Raw genomic sequence first — 16,668 nt, forward strand, 5'->3', positions numbered from 1 at the left:
ACAAGGGACTGGGACTCATGTTTTTCTCTCTCCTTTGGTATTTCAGGAGCAGACATTTATTTTCTGGTACACGCAACAGTTTCTTGTGGTCAGGGAAGATAGATCAGTGAGATTACATGCATCTGACATGTTCATTCAATTGCCCTTCTGCAATGCAGGGATTGTATCATTCTGTTCATCACTGTAAAGACTCTTTGCTTCTGACATAACCTTAGGACATTCTTTCCCCAGAAATGGTTCTTAAACTTCTCTGAGATAAGCAGCTGAAGGGCAATGGTAGGAAACAGACCAAATACAATGTACCTGAGGTGAAAGTTCTTAAATTAAAGAATAGGAAATTATCTGCTCAAGTTGTTTCACATTGGAAAAAAACATGGTTTCACTAAACCATATCTCTTCCTTCAGAATACCTTTAGTTACACCAGAAACATTTTGATGAAAAATTGAGATGTGTTAACTAGAAAATACTGCTCTTAGGTCTCATAGGGGTTGTTGCTCTTTATGAATTCCAATCCTTTTCCTGTCTAGGCTTCTGTGAGACCTTAGAATATGGAATGATACTGCTTATTGCCTACTTGTTCTACCCAAAGCTAGGAAATGTAGTCTCATTTGTAAACTCAGACTGTAAAAGAGAATAAAAGCATAAACAACCGTATAATTACTCATCTGTGCATCTTGATGTGTTTTCTAAATTGGCATCTTTACTACACAAACTTTCATCAAAAATCCATCCATTTTTTGTTTAAAACTTTTGTTTTCATCAACATTTTCTCCAAGAAAATATTTTTAGCCAGCTTTCTGAAGCCAGTGATTATCAATGGGAGGATACTCCTTCTGCTCTTTATGCTTCTTTCTGGAAGCCAGGCCAGCTGGGAGCTAGCCTGATTCTAAGAAATGATGCTGCAGTGAAGCAGAGGAGTGCTTTGCATATGACTATGCTCTTCCTGCAGAAATTCCATGTTCAGTTTAAGAAATGACATCTGAATCTTTACCATTTTCACATGACCTGCAAACTGTTTCCCATCAATACTTTTTAGCTTTCCTCCATTTTCAAATTAAATAGCAAGTGCATTGGTTGAAGAAAACTGGCAGGTTGTGAGGTTTTACAAGAGCAGTCATATGTCTTGGGCTAAGGGTGAGACATAAACAGTGGTTATGCAGGATCTCTCCTTCCCAAGAGCTCCGCTTAGAACCACCATCCATTTAATCTCCTGAGCCCTATTTGCTCCATGGCAGAAGCCCTGTAGAAAGCCTTTAAGAAGGCTCTGTCTTCTCCAACTGGTTTGGCAGAGGAGATCAAGTAATTAAACCTTTGATGGATAGCAGTCAGCATGGGACAGAAGCCAGTGCTGGGATCATGTTATTTCAGTCCCTGACATCTGCATGAGGAGGGCTGCATCTGACACCAGGGGGGTAGATGGAATCAGGTAGGAGTGAGGCTGAAAATGTGAACAAAAAAAGACCAAAGGGAAAGCAAGTGAGTGGTGCTACAAAATGCAATACTGGAGAAAAATTATGAACACAAGAGGTGGAAACAAGAGAAATCTAGAAAAGCTGAACAAAGAAAGAGAAGAAACAGGGAGAATAAAAAACTAAATACGAAAATTACAAAACCAGAAAAAAGATGTTTGTCAGGGAATGGAAAGCAGGATGCAAACAGAAGAGGGAAGTTTTAAAGAAATAATGAGAAAAAAAACTCATATTGACAATATAGGAGGATAATGTTAAAAGAAAAGAATAGGTAACATAACCTGAATGTAAATAAACAGTTTATATTTTGTAGTCTGGAGAGACTAGAACCTCAACTAGACGGCTCGATTTTCGAATCAGATTAGACTGATCTAAATTTAACTGAACGAACATTAAAGCAGGATGGAACAGCGTGGGGTGTGCATGTCTGTGTGTGCTTACTTTCTTTTAGAGTTTAAAAAAACCCCATGTCATTCCAGAAGCAGCATGTGGGTGCTGGAATAATCCAGATGATGCTTTTGTTTTCCTTATCTTTCAATATTTTATTTCCTTAATTAGTGGTGGCAGAAAACTAACGGGGTGAGATGTGAGAAACCACAATAACCATTAGCTAAACGAGAGCAGATTTTCTGTCAGGGCTTTAACATATGAACAAAAACTAGCTACATGTGGGGGCTCCATTTGCATAGCATGCAGATTTTCAAACAGTTGTGATAACAAGAAAAAATCCCTTTCCATTTGCTGCAGAATAAAGCACAAAGCGTCTGCAAGGAGGGCTGTTCGGGTTTTGTAACTGGGTCAAAAGAAAACATAGTGAGAAGGTAAGTTGAACGAGTTTTAACTTGGGCATTTGCCTACATGGTGAATTTTTCACCTCTGAAAGACTGTTATTCATGATGAGTATTTAACTAAAAGCATGAGATAACTCGTAATTTAGAAAAGACCTGTATACGGAACAAGATAAGCAATAGTGTTTGAAACAGATAAACTAAAATTCTGATTTATCTTTTAATTAAGCATTAGAATTCTTACTTATCTTTTAGTGACTCTCATTCCATGAATCAGTGTTGACAGTATTCGGCTGCTTTGCAGGCTAATCTGTCAGTATTCCAAAAGTAGGCTGTTGTCTGAGTGAAGTGCTGGAATCTGTTGCTAGCAGCAGAACTGCTTCTTTGACTATGGATTACAGTCACTGTGGACTTAGTTGGTGGTTTGAAGTCACATACATTTTTGTAATACAAGGGGATTTTCTACTTCTGTTACTCATTATTTGCTGCTTATATGACCACCATGGGCTAGGTTTGTCTTTGTGTAACAAAGTTTGTTTTACAAGATGTAGATCCACCTCTTTAGTCCCAGCATTATGAGAAAGAAGCTCTTAAAAGGCCTACAGTGAAATGGCCCTCAGTGAAATACTGGCAAATTCCTTTACCAGCATAGAATGTGCTCTTATTCTGAATTTGCTGGTTTTAACAGGTTTTAATGTTGAATGTTTTAATGCCTGAATTTGCAGGTTTTAATGTTTCAAAATGTCAGAGACTGTGATGAAAATGTTATGATGGAACTTTTAATAAATTATGAAATAAATCATATAGTGAAAAGAACTTCACTATTGCGATTAAGGATGTCTCGAAAGAATCGTAAGGTCTGGGCACCTTTCCAAACATCTCAGTGCAGAAAACCAAAATGCAGTGCAGTTGTTTAGCACCCTGCACCGCATCACTGCTCATGTACCCTTCCCATTCATCCCTCTGCCTCTGTGCTGCCCTTTCACACTGACCAGCAGCTCAGCTCCCCTTGCTCATCTTCATAGGCCAGTTAAAACATATGTGTCCTTCAGCAACTGCTGCAAGTCACTAAACCTGGACTGCTTCAGACAGTTAAGACACAGTGGTGAGCATGGTGGCTGCTAAGACTACAAAGATTGTCCCACAGACCACAAAGGTCCATTCAGTGTCATGTCATGCTTCTGAAGTTGGACAGAGATAGACACCTGGGGAGAAGAACATCTGCCTCATGACTTGTTCATCCTTGCAGCTTTTAGGTATCTGTCTTTTGACCATTGATGCACCTTGTTCTTTTAACTGCACCTGCCAGTTTGATTTATCAATAGAAATTTAAAATAGAGATAACCTTAGTCATCTGCTACAATTGTTTCTCTTGGCCTTCTGTCTTTACCTCTCCTTTTCTTATACATATTATTTCCTCTGTGTAACTGGACTTTACCAGACCATATTTCAAATACTTACCTACATTATGGATTTAATCATAACCTTCCCCAGATCTGTCATGACAGGGAACAGTTTAGTTCAAACAGCAATAAGGAGGACAAATTAATCGTACAGTGAGTTATCTGAACCACAGCCCAGATAGATTTCATGCTTTTTTGGCTTTGTATGCATGAAACAGTGAAGATGGCTTTTCAGTAGCAGCAATCAAAGCATGTATGCACCGTGTCCACACATGCTTACACACATAGGAAAAAACAAAACCTGCATTTCAGGGTTTTTAAGTATCTTTGTGTTGATCTATGCAAATATGTTGGGATTTTGTCATAGCTGCAGCCAAGGTCCTGGTTCCCATGAAAATCAGCCATTGAGAAAATGAAATGTGCCTGCTTAAAATAGAAGAAACCATTATGACATGATACTCTAAATCTACCAAGTCATATTTTGACACTATGTAGCGTTTTGGTTTTGTTCTCTGTCTATGGTTAGCAGAAAGCAGTGCCATACCGAAGCTGCTAGGAAGCCATTGCTATTGTGATATGATCACTTTTGAAAAAGAAATGAGCATGACATCTATCACCTTGCATTTCTTTAGGTCCAACGTTCTATTAATTTACTCTAATCTCACAAGGCTGTCTGTATTAATGCCATCTGGTGTCTCTAATGAGTTCTCAAGCTCCAACTGAAAGTTCACACACACAATTTCTAAAATAAATAGTTTGAAGTGGTTTGTTACTATTTCTGTTTTTCCTGTTACTGCAACGTCTAAGTTGCATTAAATTATCAGAAACTAGGGCCTGGAAAAGAAGCATCATAAAATAAAGTATTTTCATGTCTAGTTCCAACTGACTTTAAGGACAGATGTAAGCAGCATGCACGCAAGCAGCAAATGTTTGTGCCAAACAGGCAAATACAACTGCATGTTCCTTCCTCACCTTGCATATTTTATCTTAACAGCTCAGACAAAATGTTTGGACAATGTGCACCTTGAAAGAAACCAGACTATAATGTTTTTATTTAGAAAACCAGCAGTTATTCAATTTGGTATCTAACACTTGTCTCAGTTACAGTAACTACTGTAAGTTATCTTGCTGATTTAAGTAATTAGTGATTAAACTGCTCATGTGCATGACATGAAGTGCATCCTTTGCAAAATTAGACCATCATTCAGTCTGTGTTCAGAGCACAGTGCAATTAGCACCCTACTTTTTATTATTCTAGTGCTAGTATATTAGTCATAGGTAGCCTAGTGACTAAATGACATGCCTCCAGCTTGCTTGCTTCCAGCATAGATAAGGTTAAATATGTTCCTTTACGTAAGAAACCAGGTTATTGTTATTGCTTGTCAGGAGGAAGTGGTGATTATTTCAATTTAATTCTGTACCTTTAACTATTGCTGTTATTTCTTGTTTTTCAAATTAAAGTGTGCTCCTGTGGAGGCTGATGGTAAATGTGCTTGAGGCAGCCACAAAAGAATGTAACAGAATCACACATCCTCTTTCACCGATCTTCAGCCCATTTTCAAATCTGGTAAGTACCAAAACAAAATAGGGGATCTATAATGTATGTGTACGTGATGAATGTTTTAAACTGAGCACATAAGTCACAGTGCACTTACAATGGTGGGCAGTGCAAAAATATTTCTTGACTCCCTCCAAGTACTGAGAGTTTTTAACCTTATAGAATTCTGCCTGTTTCCTGAGGTCTTTCTGCATTCATTTTCTTTTGCTTGTATAGTTCAAATAATCTATTCATATTCAAGACTGTAGTTTAGTCTTACTTTTGAGTACTCATATATTGCTTTCATAGTGAAGAGAAATACGATAATGTGGATAAAGTGGAAAAATAATAAGCTAAAAAAAAAAAAGCAAGGCTTATGTATTTAATATTCAGAACATAAGTATGTTTGTGTCCACACACATGGACACGTGCTTATATGTAGCATTTGAACAATGTTAGAGCACACACACACCATATATACATGGAAATTTATTTTTAATCATCTCTTAATACATTGATGCTAAATAAAGCCATAAATATGCAGATTATAAATTATAAAGGTATGTGTTGAAAGACTGTTAGAAAGATTTAAATTGAAAAGAAAATTGTGCTTAGAGAGTTCTGATTCCACTTCCTTTGCAGCCAGTGCATCTTCTTAATAACTTCAGTGAATGCTGCTTCAAATTCAGACATCAGCTTGAGAGCTTTAAATCAGGTTCTAAATCTGATTTCTGCAATTCTGGTTTCAGCTGAGTCCTTTTCTACTACTCTCTTACCAACTGTCCTCATGAAGTTTGCTGGACAGTGGAAGTCCTCTTCTGAATAAATCTGTTACTGGTGGTGCCTCTGTGAATTTCCATGGCATCAGGGAGAGCACAGAGCTCTCCTGTGATGTGTAGCTGTTCCCTGCAGGCTTCTGCTGAGCTTTTCTGAGGGCTAGAGAGCCCTTCTTCAGTACTAATCTGAAGAGAGCTCCTTTCTTAGCCCTACTTGCAAGCTGCAGGCATTTCTTGTAAATGCCTTCCCTCTGTCCTCTTCCTTCTACATGTTACACTAGTATCTGGCTGAGTGGAATGATGAATGATTGTTTTATAGACAATATATGCTCTCAGGGCTCTCTTTGTATATTTTAACCATGTATGTCCTAGAAAGATATGAATATTGGATACCTGGAAAGATATTTTTCTTATAAGAATAAAATAACAGTTTCTAAATTATAATTTAGACAAGTGCCCATTTAGTGTTGTTTCACTGAAGAGTTACTCTAGCTGCAGCCAGGTGCTAAGGGTAACAGAAACACCAAGCAAGGGCATGGGCATCTGATTGGATGGGGTCAGAGAGCAGTAAAACAGCAGGTGGAGACTAGAGATGCTAAAAAATGGGCTGAGGGGACAACAGCCCCAGGTGAACTGTACAACTTACCTGCTTGCCTTATCTTTCTACATATGAGAGACACTTTAAAGTGTTTAAAGCTTGCTTCAGAAGGTGTTCAAGTGCTTTCAGGCTGCCATATTCCTGCAGCTTCTGAAAATCAGCTTTGAAAAACCAGCAGAGGAAGCTGGAGAGGTGGTTAAAGACTTATTTAAAGAGCAGGGAACCAGAGAACTTGTGACGCTTAAGCAAAATCATATAGCATGGCTCTTTACCCATCTGCAGTTTTCTGTCATGAGCCAGCCTTCCATGAGAGTCTCATCCTCGTGTTTTTGGAGGGTGTTCAGTGCTTTCCCTCCCCAGCTTCCCAATTATATCCAGGCTGCATCTGCCTCACTTTCACATATTATCTGTCTTTCCCTCTCTCTCAAAATTCAGGTAATTCCCAGACAGGAAGGATTTGTTTAGCTAGGCTTAAAGTTGTCCTGTGAACACTTCCTAACTAGCAGCACAACTAACAAAAAGCAGGCAAAGTCTAGACAAAACTGTTATTCACAGCCTTAGCAAACATGGGACCTCATGTCATCCAGTCCCTGCTATTACTGAATTTCTGGCATGTGTCAGTCTCACAGAGCAGCTGATGGGAAAGGAGGACTGAACTCATGCAGGGAAATGCCAAGGAACTAAACCTCTTGTCCATGGGTTCCTGTGTAAGGTTAAACAAGTCGTTCAAGCCCAGATTTGTGCAAGTAGCCAATAATGGCATGTTCTCAATTTTGTCTGTCTGTGACTTTAGACTCTGTGGTATGATTTGCAGAAGTCTGAGCTTGGCTGAAACCAGAGTCAATGGATTTAACCCTTTACATAACTGAAGTCCTTCCTAATGCTAATCCCTCTTAAAAGTGATGTTAGGGGGGGATAGGTGTCTTAAACTCAATATTTCAAGTGGATACTTACTCTAATGACTCATTTCTTTCCTGCAAAATAAAAGTAATAATTTCTCACCATAGGGTTTTGTGCAAATTAATGACCATTTGTAAAATACTTCAGTATCACAGTGATGAAGAAATAAATTGTTTTTAGAGAGTGCAGTCTATAACACAAAGACCTGAATGCTGAACAAAGGAAAAACAATGTTAGTGCTCAGTCTGTTCATATGTTACACAGTAGAATTCAATTATCCTGGCACTCTAATTTTACCTCAGTAGTGTAATAAAAACATCAAATTATGCGATGTTAAAAGTGCTGAGACACACTGATAAAATGCCAGAGCAAAAAAAAAAAAAAAAACAAAAAGTCACAGTGCCCTATTACTGTTATGGATATTTGTTCTGCATTTCCCTCAACGCACTGATTGCCATTGTCATACAGAATTTCTAAGAGTAAAATTTAATCTACTCTAATTTCTTGTGGTGCAAAGTCAATGTTAAGTAGGAGTCACATATTCTCATGTATTGTTTATTACCTTTATAAATAAACATTCCATATGTAAGATTGTGCTTGTAATGATACTGATACAAACCAGCCACTTTCCACAACTGCACACTGTGATGCAGAAATGTGTGATTTGTTGAGATGCTCCTCTGTATTGTTTATACAGTTGGAGTGATGAGATTCTTCTTTGAAGAAAGTTCTATTTCCAGCTGTGTTTTTTTACTTGCTCGCGTTTCTTGTGCTGTTTTCCCAATCCGATCTAATTTATTTTCTTTTCAGAAATACTTGGGAAAGTATTTTGAAGTTCTTCTCAACGTATTTTACTTGCTGAGAAGAGTACTGCCAAAATGAATTGTGTAAGTATTTAACTGATAAACTATATTAGTACCTCAATGAAGCAACGGATCTGGAAGTTCCAGCTCTTTGAGGCTGCTGGTTCAAATACCCTAATAGCAGGAGTGATTAGCTGAGGAGATGTTTCAGACAGCAGAATTTGCTGTCAAGGCACACAGTTTCTTGGGTTTGCACTCTCCTAATGTAACTACAGGTTTGTTGTTTGTGGTGTGTGTCTCAGGTTAGCCTTCCTGATTTGCCTGTCTAGCTGACTGGAGAAAAGTAACCATTCTGGGGCTTGATGTATACAAGCTACATTAGTGTGAAATGCAGAACATGCTAGAAGGAAGTCTAGACCCCAACTTCAAATTCAGACTTTTATACTGTATTCTATGACATCAGACTAATCCTTCCTGCATAATGTATTTTAAGGTGGAAACCTTTGGTCCACCCCAAAAGATTATCTCCATGTTCATATTTTAATTCAGATTTTATGAAATTCCTGAGTTAGTCTCCTCTGCAGTGTTAAATGCATTTGTAATTGGTTTTACAAATTTGTGATTTGCAATTCTCACTGTGTAGTTGGTGGAAACAGTGTAAAACACGCAGGAAGAAAAAGTAATGCGGAAGGTCTTTAGATGAGTTGGATATAGGCTTGAAGCTGAGACATGAGAAGGACTGAATAGAAGTATCACAGTTATCATAAGAGAAATTTCACTTCTATTTCAAATCAACACGCCCTATAATGATTGTTTACCAAGTTTTGACAGAATTCCAAGGTACTGTATTTTCATGACTTTGTTATCTATCATCTTTCTACTGCATAGAAATTAGAGATTAATACCTCTGATATTAACTGGTGATCTTTTCTTTTACAGACAGAGTCGTGTACCTCAGATTTGTGTACCTCAGAATATCAGTATTATTCAGACTACGCTTCTCTAATCGCACAGCCTTGTTCTAAACTGGAAGTCAGGAACTTCACAAAAGCATTTCTGCCAGTTGTGTATTCATTGATTTGTATCATTGGCTTAGTTGGTAACATCTTCGTAGTGATGACCTTTGCTTTATACGAAAGAACCAAGTCCATGACGGATGTGTACCTCCTCAACATGGCCATAGCAGACATACTGTTTGTTCTCACTCTTCCATTGTGGGCAGTGAATTATGCTACTGATAAATGGATTTTTGGTGATCTCATTTGCAAAATCACCAGAGGTATCTATGCAGTCAACTTCAGCTGTGGCATGCTGCTTCTGGCCTTTATCAGCGTGGACCGGTACATTGCTATTGTACAGGCAACGAGGTCGTTTAAACTCAGGGCAAGAACACTCGCATACAGTAAACTCATTTGTTTGGCTGTGTGGGTATCATCAATTTTAATCTCTACTTCCTCTTTCCTATACAGTGAAAGTTACAGCTTCTCCACCAATGAAACCAAAGAGATTTGTGATCAGAAATTTGATAGAATGTCTGACAGCCCAATGTTGAAATCACTGCTGCTGTGTCTACAAGTTGGATTTGGATTTTTCATACCTTTCACATTCATGATTTTTTGTTATACATTCATTGTCAAAGCCTTACAACAAGCTCAGAATTCCAAGAAAAACAAAGCAATCCGTGTGATTATATTAATTGTAGCAATTTTCCTAGTTTGCCAGGTACCTTATAATATTGTTCTTCTCCTGACAGCCATAAATATGGGCAAGATAGACAAATCTTGTGAAAGTGACAAGATAATGGCCTATGCGAAATACACCACAGAAGCTATAGCATTTTTACACTGTTGCATGAACCCTGTGCTTTATGCGTTTATTGGAGTGAAGTTCAGAAGTTATTTTGTGAAGATAATGAAGGACCTATGTTGCATGAGGTACAAGAAATACTATAAGCGTGGTTCAAGGACAAACTCTGATATTTATCATTCAAGACAGACTAGTGAAACTCTCACTGACAATGGGTCTTCTTTTACTATGTAATACAATTTGAGCACCATTACTACTGAAGGACTCTTCTCACTGAGCAACCCATACCAGTGTCACTGCTTGTGACTGCAAGCCATTTGGGCTTCTCTGACCTTTAAGGGAGCTGCCACAGTCTACAGCTCCTCTCAGGAAAAGAATTACAACAAAAGAATAACAGTCCTATGGAAAATTGAACTCTTATTCACCTTTCTAACATTCACAATCTCCTGAAGTGCAATCTGTCAGAATTATCGGGAAAATTAAGTTTGCAGAGGAACCTCCCTTGTTTTCTAAGGAAAATTTGCATTTCATCTGTCCTACATCACTGAAATATCCCCCAAATACGAAGCAAATTAATCAGTTTATGTCCAAGCTCATTCTACTTATGTTTATGTTGTTTCTGTCAATTACTTCTCCTGGAAATCCTATTTAAGTGTAGATCTACACTCTGCTTTTTTTGCAGACAGGTCACGCTGTGACAATACTAACCTAAAGAGATGGCATTTTGAGCAAAGTATGGCAAGGAAAGCAAACAGAAATGAACAAACAGGCTCAGGGCTTCTGACATAGCTGGTGTTAGGTGTTAGGTCTTGTAGACCCAGCACTACGCTCCCCGCCCCTGCTCATTGGGACCTGCTTAAACCAAGGCTAAGTCTGGTCAAAGCCAACAGTGTCTACTAGAGAGAATACTAGGAGAAAAGAAAATTATTAATTAAAAAGAACACTGAAATATCCCTAAAAAGTTTTTATGACATCTCCTGATAGTGTCTTATGAACAGAGAATGGGGCTTTGCTTGGGAGGTTCTTCTCATCTTTAGGCACAGGATTCCAGTTCTGGAATAGCTGGTAACCTGGTGAATGTCTCTTTGTGAAAAGTTGTTTCTTTCTAGATGAAATTCACACTCCACTTTTTACAAGGCAGCAAAATGTACAGAACTGCAAGATTTCCAACACTTTCTGTTGGAACTTGACTAGTGACAAGGCTTGATGCATTTTTTGGTATTTAGCTACCATTACTTAAGTTTCATTAGGAATGGATTTGCTAGCAAAAATATGCGTATACAAAATTATGTTATTAGCTTCAGAAATTATTAAGAACTACATCTATAAATAAGAGCAGAGTCTGATTTAATTCTATCAGAATTTTTACCGAGTCAGCATTGACTCACTATGAATATAGAAATATTTATAATAAATGCAATTAGTTCTACCTAGCCATGACTTTTCAGCAATCCTCAGTGGATCTTCTGGTCATTGAGTGAGCTTCACCACACCATAGCAGTCATGGTGGGATGGCAAGATTGACAGGAGCAGGAACTGGAGGGTAGAAGGGCAGGGTGGAGGACAGAAGAGGAGCACCACTCTTTGGAGTCTGCTGAACTACCTGCCAGTCCTCCACAGTTCTGCTGCGATGGGAGCACAAACCGCATGTCTGGGTTTGCTGTTGTATGGGACATTGCAGTCCTATGCTGTGTAAATTAATGCGATTTGCAGATTGCTGTTAAACTTGGTTGTTTTGTTTTAAGCTCATAGCTGAAGAGCTTGAATTACTAAACACATTGTTTACTGGCAGGCCGAGAAGGACAATGCTGGAGATGAATATTCCCGGAGGAAAGGCATTGATATGGCATGACACAAAACTAGTGCTGCCTTGGCTGGTGCAATCCATCCTTTTTTACAGTGCAGTGTGAGGTTTTTAAATATCAGCACCAGGTGTGATAAAGATTGCATATATTTATCATGACTGAATAGCAACTTTGGCAATAATATGATACAAAATCATGTAAATGCAGATGCATGCATTTGCTGTATATAGCACTGATGATATTCTGGAAGAGAATTCAATAAATAAACAATGTTACTGAAAACATGCCCTCAGATCTAAGAGTTTCTTGCTAATGTATTGCTTTGGAGACATTCTCTCATTCAGTGCAATTTCACTCATATCTAAACAGCATAGCTCTCTCCCTCAGAGGCTTCATGAAAGAGTGTGCCCTAGGGTAGGAAGTTGATGACTGAAGCCCAGTGAGCGCTATGGTGGCTCTTGGGCAGAGCCTTATAAGGCTCCAAAGCATATGCCCACCCTCCTGCTGGCCCTGCTGCCATGCCTGCATTGGCCTTTAGCCACTGAACAATCCAAGCACTGAACAAATGGCCACTGAGGTGGAGTTGGGGGGTGAGATGGTGGCTAAAAGGCTGTTGCTGACCCTGTCACTGGCCCTCTGGGGAGAACTTGCTGACAAATGTCCGGTGGAGACCATAGGAACACAGAATAATTTGGGTTGGAAGGGACCTTCTAAGGTTGTCTAGTCCACCTCTCCTTGCATGAGCAGGGACATCTTCAACTAGACCAGGTTGCCCAGAACCAAGTCCAGACCGCCCTTGAATGTCTGCAGGGATGGTGCATCCACCACCTCTCTGGGCAGCCCATGCAGTGTTTCACCACCCTCATTGCAAAGGATTTTTTACCCATGGAGGAGGCTGCCTTTACGGGTTACCAGCCCCTGGTAGCCATTGGGGACACTGGCAACTTAGGAATGGCAGTGATGGAATATCTGCCTCACGCAGGAGGAAACACAGCTCCCTGGCTGCTGTGCAGTGGGAGGGAAAAGTGCTCACTGGAAATAATGTTTAAAGTAGAAAATGTACTCAGCTGTCCCTTGATTATCGTGAGTGAGAAGTGTTGCTAAAGGAATGGGAAATATGGCACATGTGTGGGACTTGGGGTATGAATTGTGCTGCTGTCAAGGTCTTGCTAAAAATCCACTTTGAGGTACAGCCAAAATCTCAATTACCATGAACAATCACCCTGTCTCTGGGAGAAACAGGGTGAAAGATAGGATGGGCTCTCAAGGGGCTGATGAGGAGGCAGAACTGCAGCTCCGATCCATGGGGTGCTAGCTTTCTTACTCAAATTTTGAGTGCAACTACAGGCCAGAAGTGTGGGTAGTTACAAATTTCATTTGCATGCAAAACATTCTTACCACTTTTTTGTGAAATCTACTGTAAGGTAGAAGTGCAGGACCAGTTCAGAGCAGAAACAGTGAGAGAGAAGAACCCCACTGCTCAATGTTCAGTGGCAGGTGACTGCTGTGGCAGGTTGGCTAGTGGATGCTGCTTATGGGCCCTCAGATGTTCTTTGGAGGACATGTCAACAGAACTGACAGGTGAACTGGGGTTGCTGGTGAGCGTTTAAGGCACAAAACCAGCACAGATTTATAGGAACTTTATAGGTCAATTGCTGAGGTGAGTAGCTCGAGAGAGGACGCCTTGAACACCGGAGCGGGGGAGATCAGCGTCCAGGAGCCTCAACTCAGAGCGACAAGAGCAGAGCCACCGAGGGAGCCTCAAGTCCTCGACAGGACCTGCCCAGGAGCCGGCAGCTCAGCTGACGCGAGCAGGGACTCACAGGGGGCGGAGCCAGGAGGGGCGGTGCCAGCCCTGACTGGTTAAAAGCCTGCCCCACGGAGCGCGCAACAAGGAGCGCGGCGAGGAGAGCTGGTCGAGGCAGTCCGCGCGGGCAGGCGAGCGGGCAGGCGAGCGGGCAGGCGAGCGGGCAGGCGAGCGGGCAGGCGAGCACTCGCCGTGTGACCGGGGCCCGGTCTGGGAGCTCTGCTCTGGCTGCCCCGGTGGTGGCCAGCGTAGGCACCCAGACAGAGCCGATGAGAGGGGAGGCTGCAGTGCAGACTTCGGGGTGTAGAGAGTGCCTGCACTGCTCTGGTGAGGGAAAGGTACACAATGGGCAGGGCTGCACTGGGTGCTCCCTGGTGGAGGCTCTCCTGCAGCAGGTGACTGAGCTGCGGGAAGCTATTAATAGGCTGCAAGATGTCAGGGTAGCTGAGAGGAAGCAGGAATGCTTGCTCCAGGCCCAAAATGTGCAGGGGCTTCAAGCTTCCCCTGTAGCTCATGGAGGAAAGAAGGAGGTTGTTAGCTCTTGAAGCTGGGAATTGGTGACAAAAAAAAACCAACAAAAAAAGGAGGAAAAGGACAATTAAAAGCAAGGGACTTCCTCCTGAACCTGTTGCCCCCACACAGAACCGCTTTGCTGTCCTACAGGGGGCTCATGAGGAAACACACTTGAGCCAAAACAGCCTGGTGATGCACTGGTAAAGATTTCTACTGGTGCTCCCAGGAAAAAGCAGCGAGTCGTAGTGGTAGGGGATTCTACTTTGAAAGGGACAGAGGCTCTCATCTGTCGGCCTGACCCGGTCTCAAGGGAGGTGTGTTGCCTACCAGGGCCATGGATCAGGGATGTGGCAGAGAGGCTGCCTGCTCTGGTATGCCCCACTGACTATTATCCACTTCTGGTGATACATGTGGGTGCTAGGGATATAGATAGTAGTAGCCTGGGGAGCATAAAGAAGGACTACAGAGCCCTGGGAGAGGTGGTTAAGGGCTCTGGATCTCAGACAGTCTTTTTGTCAATTCTCCAGGATACAGGGGAGGACCTAAAAAAAGCTAGGAGGATTAGCCAGGTTAATAAATGGTTAAAAGGGTGGTGTTACAGTCAGGGGTTGGGTGTCTTGAACATGGGACCCAAGTTTGTAGGCCAGGTCTAGCGGGGGCTGGTGGAGCTGGTCCGATAAAGAAGGGGAAGGGCAGTTTTGGTAGGAGGCTTGCCAGACTGGTGAAGGAGGCTTTAAACTAGATGAGTTGGGGGAGGGGGGCATCATCCCATCCCAACACTCCCAGTCAGTTGCCAGCACCTATAATAAATGCTCAGAGCAATGCAGAGATATTCTGTCTGCACCAGCGAATGAGCCGGCTTCATTTGGAGCTCGGCTCAGGTGCTTCTATACAAATGCCCGTAGCATGGGGAACAAACAAGAGGAATTAGAGATGTGTGTTTGTCTACGAGGGTATGATATAGTAGGCATCACAGAAACATGGTGGGATGGCTCCTATGACTGGAGTGTTGGAATGGAAGGTTACAGACTCTTTAGAAAAGACAGGCCTGGCAGGTGCGGAGGGGGAGTTGCCCTTTATGTTAGGGATAGGCTGGAGAGTATGGAACTCTGTCTGGGGACAGGTGAGCAGATAACAGAGAGCTTGTGGGTTAGGGTTAAAGGGAAATCAGTGATGGGAGACATTACTGTGGGGATCTGTTATAGACCACCTGATCAAGAGGAATCTGTGGGTGAAACACTCTATAGGCAGATAGGAAAAGCCTCATGCTCACAGGCCCTCGTTCTCATGGGTGACTTCAACCACCCTGGCATCTGTTGGAATGACGGTACAGCCCGGCACAAGCAATCCAGGAGGTTCCTCAATTGTGTGGAAGACAACTTCCTTCTGCAAGTAATAGAGAAACCGACAAGGAGAGGTGCCATGCTTGACCTTGTGCTCACCAACAGGGAACTGCTCATTGGAAGTGTGACACTCCAGGGCAGCCTTGGATGCAGCGACCACGAGATGGTTGAATTTGAGATCCTTAGGACAGTGAGAAGAGCGTGCAGCAAGCTCACTGCCCTGGACTTCAAAAGAGCAGACTTTGGCCTCTTCAGGAGCCTGCTTAGTAAGGTTCCATGGGATATAGCCCTAGAGGGCAGGGGGGCTCAAGACTCTTGGTTGGTCTTCAAGGATCACCTTCTACAAGCTCAGGAGTGTTGCATCCCAACCAGAAGGAAGTGCAGCAGGAGGGCCAGGAGACCTCCTTGGATGGATAAGGAGCTGCTGAGGAAAATTCAAATGAAAAAAGAGTTTTATAGAAAGTGGAAGCAAGGACAGGTGGCCTGGGAAGAGTACAGGGATGTTGTCCGGGAAGCTAGGGACCAGGTCAGGAAAGCTAAGGCCCAGTTAGAATTAAACTTGGCTAGGGATATTAAGGATAACAGGAAGGGATTCTACAGGTACATAGCAAACAAAAAACAGACTAAGGAGAATGTAGGCCCCCTCAGGAAGCTCTCAGGTGAACTAGCTACACAGGATTTGGAGAAGGCTGAGGTTCTGAATGACTTCTTTGCCTCGGTCTTCTCTAGCAAAGGCTCTGACCGCACCACCCAAGTCTTGGAAGGCAGACGCAGGGACTGTGAGAATGAAGACCTTGGGCCCACTGTAGGAGAGGAATTGGTTCGAGACCATCTTAAAAATCTGAACGTGCACAAGTCCATGGGTCCTGATGAAATCCATCCGCAGGTCCTGAAGGAGCTGGCGAATGAAGTTGCTAAGCCGCTGGCCATCATATTTGAAAAATCATGGCAGTCAGGTGAAGTTCCCGACGACTGGAAAAAGGGAAATATAACCCCCATTTTCAAGAAGGGGAAAATGGATGACCCGGGGAATTACAGACCAGTCAGTCTCACCTCTGTGCCTGGCAAAATCTTGGAGCAGATTCTCCTGGAAGGCATGCTAAGGCACATGAAAAACAA

General features: G+C 41.9%; 1 protein-coding gene across 1 annotated transcript; it reads left to right on the plus strand.

The window, feature by feature from the left end:
* Positions 1-5,089: 5,089 nt before the first annotated feature.
* On the plus strand, positions 5,090-11,870 carry CCR6 (C-C motif chemokine receptor 6). The gene is made up of 3 exons (XM_061378559.1): positions 5,090-5,228; positions 8,283-8,363; positions 9,234-11,870. The coding sequence occupies exons 2-3, from the start codon at positions 8,351-8,353 to the stop codon at positions 10,313-10,315; spliced, it is 1,095 nt and encodes a 364-aa protein (XP_061234543.1). The 5' UTR covers positions 5,090-5,228; positions 8,283-8,350; the 3' UTR covers positions 10,316-11,870.
* The last annotated feature ends 4,798 nt before the right edge of the window (positions 11,871-16,668 follow it).

Source organism: Neopsephotus bourkii, unplaced genomic scaffold (genome assembly GCF_033783945.1).
Source record: "Neopsephotus bourkii isolate Nb327-2 ecotype Australia unplaced genomic scaffold, CSIRO-AGI_Nbou_v1 NB_1767, whole genome shotgun sequence".
NCBI lineage: Eukaryota > Metazoa > Chordata > Aves > Psittaciformes > Psittacidae > Neopsephotus > Neopsephotus bourkii.